At 42.2% G+C, this 16,484-nt stretch overlaps 1 protein-coding gene across 2 annotated transcripts; it reads left to right on the top strand.

Moving 5' to 3' along the window:
• Window positions 1-10,015: 10,015 nt before the first annotated feature.
• LOC141130135 (cystatin-A1-like) lies at window positions 10,016-15,992 on the top strand. 2 transcript variants are annotated; one of them, XM_073618088.1, is made up of 3 exons: window positions 10,016-10,242; window positions 12,741-12,842; window positions 15,549-15,992. In XM_073618088.1, the coding sequence occupies exons 1-3, from the start codon at window positions 10,237-10,239 to the stop codon at window positions 15,705-15,707; spliced, it is 267 nt and encodes an 88-aa protein (XP_073474189.1). In that variant the 5' UTR covers window positions 10,016-10,236; the 3' UTR covers window positions 15,708-15,992. The 2 variants fall into 2 exon arrangements, with proteins under 2 accessions (XP_073474189.1, XP_073474188.1); XM_073618087.1 differs by having other exon boundaries at window positions 10,018-10,259.
• The last annotated feature ends 492 nt before the right edge of the window (window positions 15,993-16,484 follow it).

The raw sequence follows: 16,484 nt of genomic DNA on the forward strand, positions 1-16,484 counted from the left end.
ACTGATCACCAATGTAAGGAACATTCTTCCCACTGACCACAATGTAAGGAGCATTCTTCCCACTGACCACATGGTAAGGAACATTCTTCCCACTGACCTCCAATGTAAGGAGCATTCTTCCCACTGACCTCCAATGTAAGGAACATTCTTCTACTGAACACCAACATACAGTAAGAGAGAATTCTTCCTCCCACTACAAATAACTGAAAACTGTAGTGTTCCTGATTAATTTTTATACATTGTGGTAGTGTGGTACCCCACCAGGGGAAAGACTCAGGATTCTCAACAAGGCAGGTTGAGGGGCTCCAGTGGCATTGCTTAACTAAGAGGAAACTGGCTTATCAGTTTCCTCATTGTTTAGGAAAATCCGTTTTGGGACCTGAAGCCCAGGGATTTCTTAGAGATCTGGGTGAGATGAAATCCCCAGTCCTGGGTCCTGATTTTGAGAATCACCAGCACACTGACTGGTCAGGTGTGTAGACACCTGACTATGGTTCTGGGCTCCACCCTCCCGAGGAGTCCAGGCACGGTCGGTGCTAGACTATTTTGCGTCCTAGGCAAGACCAGCTACTTGTGTCCCCCCCCCCCAAAAAAAGGCTCAGGATGGTTTGGACTCGTGTCTGAACACATCATTGCTCATCCCTGACCAACATTGCTGTAAGATAGGAGGGTTTAGTTCTGCTTTAAGACTTAAAGGGCCACAGTGGGTAGGTGGGAAAGGGTTAAAAACTCCTCCATATGATACTCGGTGACCCTGATCTGATGGTTCCTCCATGTCATGCTGTCATACCCAGTAACACCCATATTCCTCCATGTCACAGCTGGGGACCCTGATGTCCCTCCATGTCACACCCAGGGACCCCGATGTTCCTCCATGTCACACCCTGGGACACTAATGTTCCTCCGTATCATGCTGTCATACCCACTGCCCCCGATGTTCCTCCCTGTCACACCCTGGGACCCTAATGTTCCTCCATGTCATACCTGGAGACCCCAATCCCCCATGGAACACCCAGGGACCCTGATCCCTCATGGCACACCTGGTGACCCCCAACACCTGTTACACCCGGTGACCCCAATCCCCCATCTCACACCTGGCTACTTCAATTCCCCATGGCACACCTGGTGACCCCAATCCCCCATGCCCCACCTGGTGACCCCCGATTCTCTTTCACACCAGGGATCCTCCATGTCACACCAAGGGACCATGATCCCCTGTTCTGGAGACACTTACCGTGCGGTATGAAGAGATTAGCCCACACCCTGCCCTCCTTCACCATGATCTTGCTGATTCCTTATGCTCAGGGATCAGGCCATTCAGCTACAGCCAAAGAGGATCATCATGCAGGCAGTGCTTGGGTGGGCAGGTGGCTCTTGGGGCCCCCCAATAGTGGTGGAATGCCATGGCCTGGTAGTTTTGCCACTGCCCCAGACACCCGGCATCTTTCTCTGTCCCTTCTTCCTCCCCCACTCTCCTCAGCTCACAAGGATCATTCATGATGGAGAGAGAGTGCAGCCCCTAGGTGGCAGTGCACCCTAGGCGGCTGCCTAGTGGAAGCGCTGGCCCTAAATCCAGGCTTGCAAGGGAGAAGCCAGAGAGTGCATGTGTGCACTGGCGTAGTCAGAGAGCAGGGTCTGTCTGTGTCTGCTCTGCAGAAACTGATCAAACTGATCATCTGCCCACTCTGATCCCATGTCATTACAATTCTTGATCTAATATTTCACAGCAGGGCCCTGTGAGTGCTTACAGTGTTGTGGCCACAGCAACACCTAAGGCCCAAATTTCTGCAGAGTATATAGGGCAGGCCCCTACTTTCAAACATCTAACTTACAAACAACTCCTACTTGCAAACGGAAGGAGACAACAGGAAGTGAGATGAAATCTACCCCTAGGAAGGGAAATTCTCTCCTGTAAGAGTTAATATGGGAAAAACGTTTCTCCTCTCCACTGATGCTTTATTACCAATCCTTGTTTCACAAAAAAACCCAAATTTTCAAAAAAACATTTGTCATTGGGATAGAAAGTGAGGTTAAATCTTCTGAAGAGGAGGACAGACAGCAAAACAAATGTCACAGGGGTGATAACCCTTCCCTATGTTTTCCAAAAAGCTTAAAATAGATTTTTTGGCTGGAGCTACACTTTAAGAATGTACCAGTTCAAAATTACAAACAGATTCTACTTAACAACAAACCTACAGTCCCTGTCTTGTTTGCACCGCCTGTATACTGCTGTTCAGAGTATATAGGGCCTGGGGGCCCCACACCTTTCCTTTTTTTAATTTGGGTGTGGGGTTCCCCTTAATATCCATACAAGACCCCAAGGGCCTGGTAATGGACTGGGAGGTACCCATGCCGTTTGTCTCACTGATTTTCATCCATATTGCCAGGACCCGACATTACATTAAAGCCGCAAGCAGTTTTAAATCACTTTTTTCCTTTAAAAATGTAATTTTGTGCAGAGACTGTTCTAAACACGGGAAACACGCGCCACTTTACAGGCATACTATAGACACCCCCCAGGTACGATATTTAAAGGAATATTTCACTTTTTTTTTTTTTTTTTACTTTAAGCATCATTAAAATCACTGCTCCCGAAAAAAACGGCCGTTTTTAAAACTTTTTTTTGCATTGATACATGTCCCCTGGGACAGGACCCGGGTCCCCAAACCCCTTTTAGGACAATACCATGCAAATTAGCCTTTAAAATTAGCACTTTTGATTTTGAACGTTCGAATCCCATAGATGTCAATGGGGTTCTAACGTTCGTGCGAATTTTCGGTCCGTTCGCAGGTTCTGGTGCGAACCGAACCGGGGGGTGTTTGGGTCATCCCTAATATATATATGAATATATGTGTATATATATATATATATATATATATATATATATATATATATATATATATATATATGATTGCATTTTATAGTTGGCCCCCCTACTTTTGTCCTTGTCCCCCCATGTGCCCTCCTAAATATGAAAGCTGGAGATGCCACTGCCGCTTTCCCATTTTTTTATGCCTTTTTCAACACGTGCCTATCCGCAGTTTATTTATTTTATTTTTTTTCGTTTTGGCTAATTCTATCATCAGTTTATACAAAGTAACTAGAAGCTGCAACACTACAGATACATTGTATCACATAAATACAGCTTTGTGCTGCCTCATATGCGCCCTCTAGTGGACAGTCTGCATTCTGCTAACTTCTTAAAGTTTTGGGTGAGTTCCTATTTTTTACTTTTCCATAATTTTTCTACTTTTTTTTTACATGATATAATGTGTTTAGGCAGGAGTTTTTATAAATACATTCACATTTTCAGTATGTTTAACCACATATAATAATTATAATAAATAATAAATGTTTTCGGCTCATCCCTACTCCTTACATTGGTGATCAGTGATAAGAATGTTCCTTACATTGGTGATCAGTGGGAAGAATGCTCCTTACATTGGTGATCAGTGAGAAGAATGTTCCTTACATTGGTGATCAGTGGGAAGAATGTTCCTTACATTGGTGATCAGTGGGAAGAATGTTCCTTACATTGGTGATCAGTGAGAAGAATGTTCCTGCATTGGTGATCAGTGAGAAGAATGTTCCTTACATTGGTGATCAGTGAGAAGAATGTTCCTTACATTGGTGATCAGTGAGAAGAATGTTCCTTACATTGGTGATCAGTGAGAAGAATGTTCCTTACATTGGTGATCAGTGGGAAGAATGTTCCTTACATTGGTAATCAGTGAGAAGAATGTTCCTGCATTGGTGATCAGTGAGAAGAATGTTTCTTACATTGGTGATCAGTGGGAAGAATGTTCCTTACATTGGTGATCAGTGAGAAGAATGTTCCTTACATTGGTGATCAGTGAGAAGAATGTTCCTTACATTGGTGATCAGTGAGAAGAATGTTCCTTACATTGGTGATCAGTGAGAAGAATGTTCCTTACATTGGTGATCAGTGAGAAGAATGTTCCTTACATTGGTGATCAGTGAGAAGAATGTTCCTTACATTGGTGATCAGTGGGAAGAATATTCCTTACATTGGTGATCAGTGAGAAGAATGTTCCTTACATTGGTGATCAGTGGGAAGAATGTTCCTTACATTGGTGATCAGTGGGAAGAATGTTCCTTACATTGGTGATCAGTGAGAAGAATGTTCCTTACATTGGTGATCAGTGGGAAGAATGCTCCTTACATTGGTGATCAGTGAGAAGAATGTTTCTTACATTGGTGATCAGTGGGAAGAATGTTCCTTACATTGGTGATCAGTGGGAAGAATGTTCCTTACATTGGTGGTCAGTGGGAAGAATGCTCCTTACATTGGTGATCAGTGAGAAGAATGTTTCTTACATTGGTGGTCAGTGGGAAGAATGCTCCTTACATTGGTGATCAGTGAGAAGAATGTTTCTTACATTGGTGGTCAGTGGGAAGAATGCTCCTTACATTGGTGATCAGTGGGAAGAATGTCCCATACATTGGTGATCAGTGGGAAGAATGTTCCTTACATTGGTGATCAGTGAGAAGAATGTTCCTTACATTGGTGATCAGGGGGAAGAATGTTCCTTACATTGGTGATCAGTGAGAAGAATGTTCCTTACATTGGTGATCAGTGAGAAGAATGCTCCTTACATTGGTGATCAGGGGGAAGAATGTTCCTTACATTGGTGGTCAGTAGAAGAGATTTACACGGCTCTGGCACACAGCACACTCTTATCTGGCAGTGAATATTCATTGGTTTTTTTTTTTACTAAAGTTCAGTAACACTGACAGGTCTTGTCCTTCTCTCAGCCTATAATAGGACAGTGAAAGGAGTAGCAGAAAACTAAACAGCTGATCTCTCCTTCTTTGAACATACCACATGTTACTTCAACTGCAACACAACTCATTCCATGCACCACATCTCCCTCTCCCAGTCTGAGATCTGTTGTACCGGGTTTACAAGAGACTGATAACAAGTCAAATTCTGTCACTTGCACTGCTTGTATTTAAAAAAAATAATAATTTAGGCCTTGTTCATATTTTGCTGCCCCTCTGAAAAGTGATCTGCGGTGGATCACTTTTCAGAGGGAGGTTGACAGGCGGCAGGGATGTGATATGTCACGTCTTTGTTTCCTTAATCCTGACATTTCTGAACCAATGTACACAGTACAGGGTGGAGGTGGGATTGCTATGAATGGGACAGGAGGTTTAATGTTTCCTGCAGCATGTGTACAGCCCTGAGTACCTGTATGTTCTTCTTTAGGTGGGCGGTCAGGAAAAGGGGGGGCAGTAAATCCAGAGACCTGCGTGTCGCCCCTCAAATTCACTTCAGGGACCCCCAGGCTGCTTGTACCATTCCACTGATTGGGGGAGGGGAGACAAATATAAAAAATAATGATCTTAGTACAGACTTTGTTGCAACAATCACAAGATTTGTTCTGCATCATGTCCAAAGCCTGATATATGTTTTTTATTATCCTGAGAATGTCACCCCCCCCTCTCTGTGGAATGGTACAGTCCTCAGGTATATAAGTCCAGGTATTGGCTGATCTACTCAGTCTGCTGAGAACTTCACAAAAATGAGTAACGGTGGTGAGATTGGGGCGCCGATGCTCGGGGGATGGAGTGATTCCAGGCCACCTACTATAGAAGATCAATGTGTCCTTCACAAGGTAAGTTGTTGTGGATCCGATTCTAAGACCCCCCCCCATACACACTATACAACTTTTGTTGTCTGATTTCCTTTAGATTTACCAAAGCCATGTAGTGGAAGGGCTTAGACCCCATACACACTATGCAATTTTCTGCTGATTTTTGTCTTCAGATTTACCAAACCATATAATATGAGGTCAAACCTTAAATTTCAATTTGTATGCAATCAGGAAGGCCACTTGCACTACATGGTTTTTGGTCAATCCTGAAGACAAAAATCTGCAGAAAATTGTATAGTGAGTATCCAGCTCAGGGCTCGTTAACACCAATCAGCTTCTGTCTTCAGCTTGTTAAAATTTTAACAATGAATGTTTAGAAGCTGATTGGCTGACATGCACAACTGCTCCAGTTTTGATCAATTCCCCCCTCTATGTATTGTGCAATATTTCTATATAATTTTTTTTTTTTTTTTTTTTTTTTTTTTTTTTTTTTTTTTTTACTTCTGTACTTTTGCCTGATAAGATATCCCATTCAATAATCTCTGTCCTTGGACCTGCCCTGAAAGTCTTGGGAGGGGTGGACATGGCCTTCTGGCTTAGTTTGCCCTTTTCTCTTGGGGGGTCTTCCTTTTGGGGGAGCCCCACCTAGTACTGGGGGGGTAGGTCTGTTTCGGCAAACCTCCTAAAGAATGGGGTTTGCCTGGTTTTTGGCTAGGTGGACCAGTGAGCGCTTCAGTCCCTGTCAGGAGCCTTGCGCCCCGGGAGATCAGGGTCCTTCCTCTTCAGAGGAGGTCCATGTCTTCACCCTGTGCACTCTTTTGTCTTCTCACGTTTTTGTGTGCACTTTTTTTTTTTTTTTTTTTTTTTTTTTTTTTTCACCGGGAATTGGTATGAGTGTTTCACTCACAAAAAAAAAAAAAAAAAAAAATCTGTCTGGAAATTTTTATCAAGATATGGCACTACATACGCTATATGGCCAATGGTTTGTGGACACCCGACCATCACCCCTCACACATGAGCTTGTTGGACATCTCATTCCAAAGTCATCGGGCATAATTTATGGAGCTGGATCCCCCTTTATGTCACACTCTTCTAGAAAGGCTTTCCATAAGATTGTGGAGAGCATTTGTGAGAATTTGTGTCCTTTCAGGCAGAAGATCATTTGTGAAGTCAGGTACTGATGTTGGAAGAGAAGACCAGACAGATGACAATATAAATTATTATTTATTAAAGTTAGTATCCTTTTAAACTGGAGGAGGGAAAAGCGGTGCAAGGAGTCAATTGGTTGTGCTACAGTGCAAGGAGCATGCTGATGGGAGGAGAGAGCGGAGTGACAGTAAAGCTCATCAGTTTGCTGCTTCTCCTTTTACTGCTCGGTTATAGGCTAAAAAAAAAAAATGAAGAGAACTGCCAGTAGTATATTACCGTCTTTAACCGTCAAATGACAGCGGGGGGCGGTGCAGCTCTCATTCTGGGAGGACGTCATGACGGCACCCAGGATGGGCGCGCTCCCGCGGAGGCGTGCGGCAGCCCCGTTCCTAGGACACAGTTTTTTTTTTCCCTCTTGGCTATCACTGCTGCTCATCAATGCCCACCAGTGCCGCCTATCCATGCTGCCTATCTGTGCCACATATCAGTGCACAAAAGTGCAGCATATTTGTGTCTCATCAATGCCCATAAGTGCCAAATTATCAGTGAAGGAGAAAAATTGCTTATTTACAAAATTTACTGAATCTACAGTCAGGTACGTTCTTTCTTTTTAAGGATGTTCCAAACAGTTGATTTGGCCACACCTAATGTTTTGGCTATCTCTCTGATGGGTTTGTTTTTTCAGCCGAATGATGGCTTGCTTCACTGATAGTGACAGCTCTTTGGATCTCATATTGAGAGTTGACAGGAACAGATTCCAAATGCAAATGGCACACTTGAGATGAACTCTGGACCTTTTATCTGCTCCTTGTAAATGGGATAATGAGGGAATAACACACGCCTGGCCATGGAGCAGCCAACTGTCCCATTACTTTTGGTCCCTTAAAGTGGGGGGGGGCACATATACAAACTATTGTAATTCCTACACCGTTCACCTGATTTGAATGTAAATACCCTCAAATTAAAGTTGTTAAAGTTAAAATTTTGAATTGTTGGTTTCATTTCAAATCGATTGTGGTGTATAGAGCCACAAAGATTAGAACTGTGTCGCTGTCCCAATATTTATGGACCTGACTGTATAACTTTTTTTTTCAAAATTTTCAGTCTTATTTTTTTTTTTTCAAAAAAAAAACCCCAGATTTGATTAAATACCACCAAAAGAGCTCTAATTGTGTGAAGAAAATGATAAAAATTTCATCTGGGTACAGTGTAGCATGACCGCACAATTGTCATTCAAAGTGTGACAGCGCCGAAAGCTGAGAAATGGCCTGAGCAGGAAGGGGGGGGGGGGGGTGTAGGTGCCTGGTATGGAAGGGGTTAACCAGTTCCCGACTGCACTATAGACTAGATGGCTACAGTGTGGTTGTCCAGTCCATGGATGTCCCCCCTAAGATAGGACCACGCCCTACATGTGCCCCCCAGGGCATGCATCCGGCACGCTCTGTGATTAACATGATCTGTGATCGGCTGTGCCTAATGTACATGGCAAAGGGCCAATCACAGCAGCCCTTTACCATGAGATCAGCTGTGTCCAATCACACACGATCACTTGTAAACAAAATTTCCAGTCTTCAGCATTCCCTTTCTCATGCACTGTCACAGCCTGAGGAGAGAACTGGGTATTCTGACAGGGCATATTTTCCACTAAATTCAGTGCCCTGATTATCAGTCCAGCATCATCAGTGAAGGAGATAAATTACTTATTTGCAGAATTTTATAACAAACTTAATTTTTTTTTTTTATTTGGCAAAAAATACAAAAACCCAGAGGTGATTAAATACCACCAAAAAGCTTGATCCATCTCCAATAATGTCATATGGGAACAGTGCTGCATGACCGTGCAATTGCCATTCAAAGTGCCACAGCACTGAAAATTGGCCTGGACAGGAAGGGGGTGAAAGTGCCAAGTAATGAAGGTTTTTTTTTTTGTTTTTTTTTTCTCCCCTCGTGGGGTCGCATATTTGCGTATCTCCGATTTTTGTGCTGTGAGCTCCCAGCAAAGAGACTGGCGTCTGAGTGGGAGCCCCATATTAACAATTGGGACCCAGAACTCCTGATTGCTGTGATTGGCGATCGGTCACACTGAAGCCCGCCCCATATTTTCTCTCTGAATGGAGGAGAGAGATGCATCATATCGCTCTCCTTGCAGAGAAAAATGTGTGAAGGGGAAAAAAATACAAAAACATGCCTACATCCAAGGTTTGATCTAGGTAAGTACCAGAGTTATAGGGCGTACACACGGTCGGACTTTGTTCGGACATTCCGACAACAAAATCCTAGGATTTTTTCCGACGGATGTTGGCTCAAACTTGTCTTGCATACACACGGTCACACAAAGTTGTCGGAAAATCCGATCGTTCTGAACGCCGTGACCTAAAACACGTACGTCGGGACTATAAACGGGGCAGTGGCCAATAGCTTTCATCTCTTTATTTATTCTGTGCATGCGTGGCACTTTGTGCGTCGGATTTGTGTACACACAATCGGAATTTCTGACAACGGATTTTGTTGTCGGAAAATTTTATCTCCTGCTCTAACTTTGTGTGTCGGAAAATCCGATGGAAAATGTCCGCTGGAGCCCACACACGGTCGGAATTTCCGACAACAAGGTCCTATCGGACATTTTCCATTGGAAAATCCGACCGTGTGTACGGGGCATAAATGTTTGTTTGTTTGGGTCAAGGTCAGCCTCAAAGGGCAGGGTCTTTTTTTTTTTTTTTTTATTTTTTTTTTTTCAGTGTCTGTTTTAGGCTGGATGAAAAACAAAATGCAAAATGCGCACCATTGTTTCTTGGCTGTACTACGAGTACAAACTACAACTAACATACACATACAGTGTGGTATGGCTGCAATTATTGAGAGCAGGAGAATTTTAATTTTGGGTTTTTCTTTGGTGGAAGGTCTTGGTAGTAACAAATATACAGCTAAATTTAAAAAAAAAAACATCTTTTACCATATTTTAGGACAGTTTTCCGTTGAAAACAAAATACCCAGGAGATGATTACTGTTTACCACCAAAGGAGAGCCCAGTTTGTCCTGAAAAAATGCAGTGGGATACACAAAGTATTTGTGGTGATATGTACGGTTTTACTAAAACATGTTAAAGTTGCAAAATTGTGCTTGGGCATTTGGCTTTGTTTTACCCTTAGGCGTGAAGCGGTAAATTCATAAATATGTATGTGAATTTTATATTCGCACATTACAAATTAGATCATACTCCTCACTACATGTCTGGTCTCAGCTGTGACTGGAAATTGCGTCACCTGGCTCCGGCTGATGCGTTGCGTCACTGATCATGTGACTTTCTTAGGGATCCCTACACACTATTGGCTGTTCTCATACTTTTGAGTGCTGCTGTCAACAATGTAGGACAAGGGAGACCCCTTAAAGGGACCTCCTACCTAATGTGGATTAAGACTGGATAGATAAGAGAAGATTCTGTGGGAAAGAAACAAGCGCTGTACAAGCTATGGAGGTATGGGTTTGCTAGAGGTGAGCAGAGATGTAGCACTAGTGTATACAGTTTGTTAATCACTATGTGGTGGATCTGTTATGCATGAGAATTTACTTTGAGAAAATATGAATGGTAACATGATTAACCACTTCAATACAGGGCACTTGCACACCTTCCTGCCCAGACCAATTTTCAGATTTCAGCGCTGTCGCAGTTTGAATGACAATTGCGCGGTCGTCCATCACTGTACCCAAACTAAATTTTTATCATTTTGTTCCCACAAATAGAGCTTTCTTTTGGTGGTATTTGATCACCTCCTGCGTTTTTTTTTTTTTTTTTTTTTTTTTTTTTTTTTTTTTTTTTTTTTTTTTTCTCTAATCAAATAAAAAAAGACCAAAAATTGAGCTTTTTTTTTTTTTTTTTTCTCTAATCAAATAAAAAAAGACCAAAAATTGAGCTTTTTTTTTTTTTTTTTTTTTTTTTTTTTTTTCACTGAGGTGGCACTGATGGGTGGCACTGAAAGGCTGCAAAGATGGGTTCTTATGGGGGGCACTGCTGGCCACTGATATGCAGCACTGATGGGCATCCCTGGTGGTAGGCATTGTGAGTGGGCACTGGCAGCTGCCTGGGCATTGATTGGCAGCTACCTGGGCATAAATTGGTATTTCCCTGGGGGTCTAGGGGGCATACCTGGTGGTCCTGGGTTGCATCTGAGGGGGGAGTGAGGAAAGGCCAATCACCGGCTCTTCTATTTACATCGTGATTGGACACAGCTGATCACGTGGTAAAGAGTCTCCGTCAGACTCTTTACCTAGATCGGAGTTGAGGTGTGTCAGACTGACACACCGCAACAATCGTCGCGATGCGCGCGTCCCCAGGGGTGCGCAGCAGCTCAATATCCTGCAGATGTCATATGATGCCCAGTCAGGTTATTGAAACCACTTTGCTGCTGTCGTTCTGCCATATGGCGGGCGGCAGGTGGTTAAGAACAGTCGTATCCCCTTACCACACTGGGTCTGTGGACTTGCATACCTGCATATGTGCACAGAACATAAAATTCAATGTATTGAAACTTTGTATACCATCTAATGTTGATTATATTTATTGGGATTGTGGACTTCTTAACATTTATTTATATTGATGCATAGACCTGTGCAGAATGAACATTTTAGTTTTGATTTGTTATTTACATTAGTAAAATTTTAATTGTTTTTTGGAATTTATTTTGTTCGCATTCAATTAGAATTTTTCTAATTCGGCTGAATCAATCTCAGTTTGACCGACTTCATAAAATTTCTAATGGCATTCAAATCAAATTCCATTTTGACTGCATTTGAGTTTATTCCATTTGAAAATGAGAGTTTTGGAAGATGGCTAGATATTCTTTACACTTTATTTCTTCACGCTAATTCAAATTTATTCTAGTCAAATTTTGACAGATGGTTATTTTTATTGTACTCTTTTCTATATTTATAAGCTTCTTTTTTCTGTCCTATCTGAATTCAAACTTTAAAAGATGGGGGTTTGTTTATTTTTGAATTAAAAAAAAAAAAAAAAAATTTAGGAAAATGGGTATATTCATTCTATTCTCATCAAAATTCAGAAGATGGTTATTCTTTCATTCTATTCCAATTCAAAATTTATTCTATTTGAAATTCAAAATTTCAAAAGATGGATATATTTTTTTTTTTCTATTTTATTCTCTATTCTAATTTTTTTTTTTTTTTTTTTTTTTTTCTATTTGGGAATTCAAATCAAATTCGAAAAAAATTTTAATTAGAGTTTTCGTCAGATTTTGTTTGGTTATTTCGAATTAGTTGAAATTCATTACTATTGTCAGTCGGATACACCTGAATTTCCGAATAAGAAAAGTTTGTCGCTTTCAATGTGAAACAATACAAACTACATGTCTATTGATGTCTAACCCTGTAGCAGAGACTGTGGTTTCACTGAATAGCAGTAATTAAATGCAGTTTTTCAAACTGCATTTATTTTTTTTGAATATCTTTTTAATGGTTTTACATAGAAGGGGATAGAAAGGGCACCATTTAGGTTTTGATTTACTGATTATATGTTGGGACACATAGTGCTGGCAGCAGCTCACTCTAGTATTGGGATGGTTACTGGCCTAGGATTGGCAGAACATGAGTAACATATTGTACATACCTGTGGGCACAGTACTGATGTCGGGGTTAGCAGAATAATCCACAGCCAACAAGGGACCAGGAGATCCGACACTCCCGGAGGTGATCTAGATGCTTTTCCCTCAGTGCTCAGTGGAGGGGCGATTAGTATGTGATCACTCTTCAGATTCCCCTTCATACATGGTTACTCTACTGAAGTTGCTGTCTGCTGCACTGTGCAGGACCTGCAGTGATTATCTGGTTGGTCTGATCCTCTGCAGCAATGACTATATGACAGCTGCTACTGAGTGCAGGTCTAGTAGATTTTGCTCACTCCAATCCTCATTATATATATATATATATATATATATAATTTTTTTTTTTTTTTTTTTTCAGGTGAAATCACAGTATGAGGCACAGACCAAGATGAACCCCGGGGAATTTCAGGCAGTCCTTGTCCGTACTCAGGTTGTTGCCGGCCTAAATTATCTTTTCAAGGTAACACTTTTTGGGTTTTAAGCAATATGGTCAGCTTGGGGTGTTGCTACAAGAAGCGCATTAGGTGTGGCAGATACACAGGGGAGGTACCACCATAATGGTGAGGTCCCCATGATCCCAGAATAGTCACTTCTTAATCTATGCACAATGATATTTGGATTTTCAGCTGGGTGTCCTCTAGCTGTTTTTATATAAACCTACTGACATTCCAGGAAGAAATCCAGTCCCACTACTTCTCACGGGATTGTCCCAGTGCTCATTGTACCTTTTTGGCATGTCCACCATGTGGGTTACTGGCAACCTACAAATGCAGCAGTCCTGATGTTGGGCTGAGTTTGTATGTTTAAAGTGGATATTATTGACTGACCATCTATCTTTAGAAATTGAAAAGCGTTGGAATTTCATGTAACAATCAGTCATAATTTGATTGTGTGTGTTTTCAAAAAAAGAGAAAATAAGTAATTCAAAATGACTTAAATTACAGGTATTGGAATTTCCTTACAAATTTGGCTGTTTGTGAACGTAACGAATACAAATTTATCTGAAGTTACGAATTATCCAAAATAACGAATGCCACATCTAAATAAATGAAATGGAACAATAATAAATTAATAATAAGGTATTAGATCAATGCATTCCCTTCATTTAGATACGACGTTCGTTATTTCAGACAATTCGTGACTTCGGATAAATTCGTTCTGGTTATGTTTACTAATAGCCAAATTTGAAAGGAATTTCCAATACCTATAATTTTAATGGTGGTGGTTTCAGAGTTTCGGATTTTCATTCTTTCCAAATTTCCCATGTCTGGCCACCAGGTTTGCACACATTTCAGGAGGGATTTTGTCCTCTTTGCAGATCCTCTCCAAGTCATTAAGGTTTAGAGGCTGACGTTTGGTAACTCTAACCTTTAGCTCCCTGCAGATATTTTTCTATGGGATTAAGGTCTGGAGACCAGCTAGGCCACTACAGGTCCTTAATGTGCTTCTTGAACCACTTCCTTTGTTGCTTTGGCTGTTTTTGGGTCTCAAACAAGATTGGACAGTACATGGGCCCAGTCTATTGTCGCGGTGAAGTTGTCCTGTACCCTTAGAAGAAAAACCTCTAAAGCAAAGTGTTTCCACCTCCATCTTTGGTGGGATGGTATTCTGGGGGGGGGGGGGGTCATAGACTGTCCTCCAGCGGGTTGAGTTGATGCCAAAGAGCTTGATTTTGGTCTCATCTGACCACAACACTTTCACCCAGCTGGCAGAGGTTCCTGCCAACATCTATTTGTAATGGGCAGGAAAGTGTGGCACAAAGATATACACTCTGAGGACAATCCCCCCCCCCCCCCCCTTGCATAATGACACAGGGAAGGGTGAATTTTACCTCCTCCAGTAACAAGAGTCTATTCCACTTTCAGGCAGTAAAATGTCTTATGAGCAGGGAGGGCTGTTGGAGGAATTCCACCCTGCCCCCCCAGTCTACATGCTAGAAACACCTATACATCCCATCATAGGTTGCTCCCAAGGCAAACAATGGGATACAGCCACACCTCAAACAATCTCTAGTAAAAAGTCTACAACAGTTTGAGACCAAGCTCATACAATATTCCAGCAGTTGGAAAGGTGGGATTTATTTTCATATTTTCTTGAGGGATATTGTTCAGAAATATTACAAAGTGAAAGAGTCCCTTCATTCTTTCAACACAAACCACACACAAGACCCAGGATAACAGGGGGGGTAAAAGGAAATGCTGAGTCTGGTGTGGTTGTACAGCGAGTCTGATTAGTACAGATCAGACAGGGGTTCTTTATCACCCTGTGCCACTAAAAGGGGCCAGGGGAGCTGGACAAGGAGTTTCCAGATCTCTCCAAGGTAAGCTGGGTTCCACAAGCCCCCCCACCCAAAGTGACTCTCTCGTCACATATACACAGTATATGAGGGGGGAGTGAGGAGGGAGAGAAGGTGGGTATTCAGTATGCCTGCTACTCACTATTGTAGCCCCCCCAGGCTCAGGCAGTGAGGAGCTACATCTGCTGTGGGCTGTATATTTAAATCTGCCACCTTCATTACAAGCCCTTTCACAAAAAGCATGGGTAATTCAGGGGGCAGGGATGGGATTAGAGGCGAGGCAGATTCGGCCTCCTTCCTGGTCATACAACACACTCGACTGGGCACCGACTATTTGGATAGGTACAGTGCCCCCCGCTCACAGGCACCTACCTGGCTGGCAAAGGAGATGCTGTGGATCCAGTACTGCTGGGGAAATACAATGGCTTACTCGCAGTGTGTAGTGCATGACAGGGCACGGCCACAGTGGGTCCCTCTTCCATCGAGGTTGAGTGCCCCACACACTTCTGTACACTGGTACCCAGGGTGATTAGGGTGTGCCCAGGCATGCCCTGTGCCAACATGTATGGATGTCACATCTCTGGTTGGTGTTACCTAGGTGTGGTCTGCACCCCCCCCCCAAACCCCCATAGTGACACCACTGACAAACATTGCAGCAGTCCTGCAGTTCCTCACGAGTGAAGCTTACACTCTACTGTCCTTGTCAATCCTTGTTCCACAGGAGCTTGCAATCTAAAGTTGCCCCCAGTATCTCAGTATATCCAGTTGTTCCTGATGGATTTCATCTTACCAATATGATAACTAGAATATCAGTGAAAATATGAGATTAATGGTGGAATTTTGTTTTCTGAACCTTCCTGATCTTTTCAGGTTTTCACCGGAGAGGACACTTATAGCCACCTGAAAGTCTTTAAACCTCTGCCCTATACAAATGAGGAGCCGGTTTTGGAGGGTTACCTTCTGAATATGACGATGGATGATGAACTGGAGGATTTTGGAGATGAGAATGGTGTTGAAGCATGCTCATAGGACAAATATTCCCCAAGTCACTTTTTAGTTACTCGTCACAAAATTCATGATTGTATCATATATGTCATGGAGAATAAAGTGTACAATACATGCATTCCATATGTTTATTGTATTTATATTTGACCACACAGCAGATGGGTCCTGATGCTGGTGGGTGGGGCTTATGATCGCATGACTGCTGCAACAGCCAATCCCTGGGTCACGTCAGCAGAGACTCCACCTTCTGTCAAACACCTTAAAGGTCCAGCAACAAGGGGATAAAGCAATATTAAACCCAAATCCAAAAAAAGTAGTAACTTGCAGCTTACAAATCATTTGAGGTGGCTGCATTAGTGTTTTTTTTTTTTTTTTTTTTTTTTTTTTTTGCTTTTTCTCTTATTACCTGGTGATCTGGCCACTAACTCGCCACCTGTACTAGAATACCCCCACTCTGGATGAAGGAGCACAGGGAGACAGCAGCTTTCAGTCTGTTAGGAATAGATTGTTAGGGTGTCTAAATCCGCTAGTACAAACTCCAGCTCACGCTGCAGTTGAAGCCAACAGGGGTTTTTTTGTTTTGTTTTTTTTTATAAAACCTTTATCCTAAAAAGAAGAAATCAGTGTAAGCACCCCTGTCAATGTTAAATGGTTTGCCTCAGCATTTATACTCCTACATTTGCAGGTGAGCTTGCTCTTTTGAAAAACCAGACTTGCTGGCCAGATCAGATGAAAATAAAATAAAGCGAGCCTAAAAAAATAATTTTATAAGGAAGCCATCACATCTACAAATTGGTAAGC

The sequence above is a fragment of the Aquarana catesbeiana genome, linkage group LG02 (genome assembly GCF_042186555.1).
Source record: "Aquarana catesbeiana isolate 2022-GZ linkage group LG02, ASM4218655v1, whole genome shotgun sequence".
NCBI classification, from domain to species: Eukaryota; Metazoa; Chordata; class Amphibia; order Anura; family Ranidae; genus Aquarana; species Aquarana catesbeiana.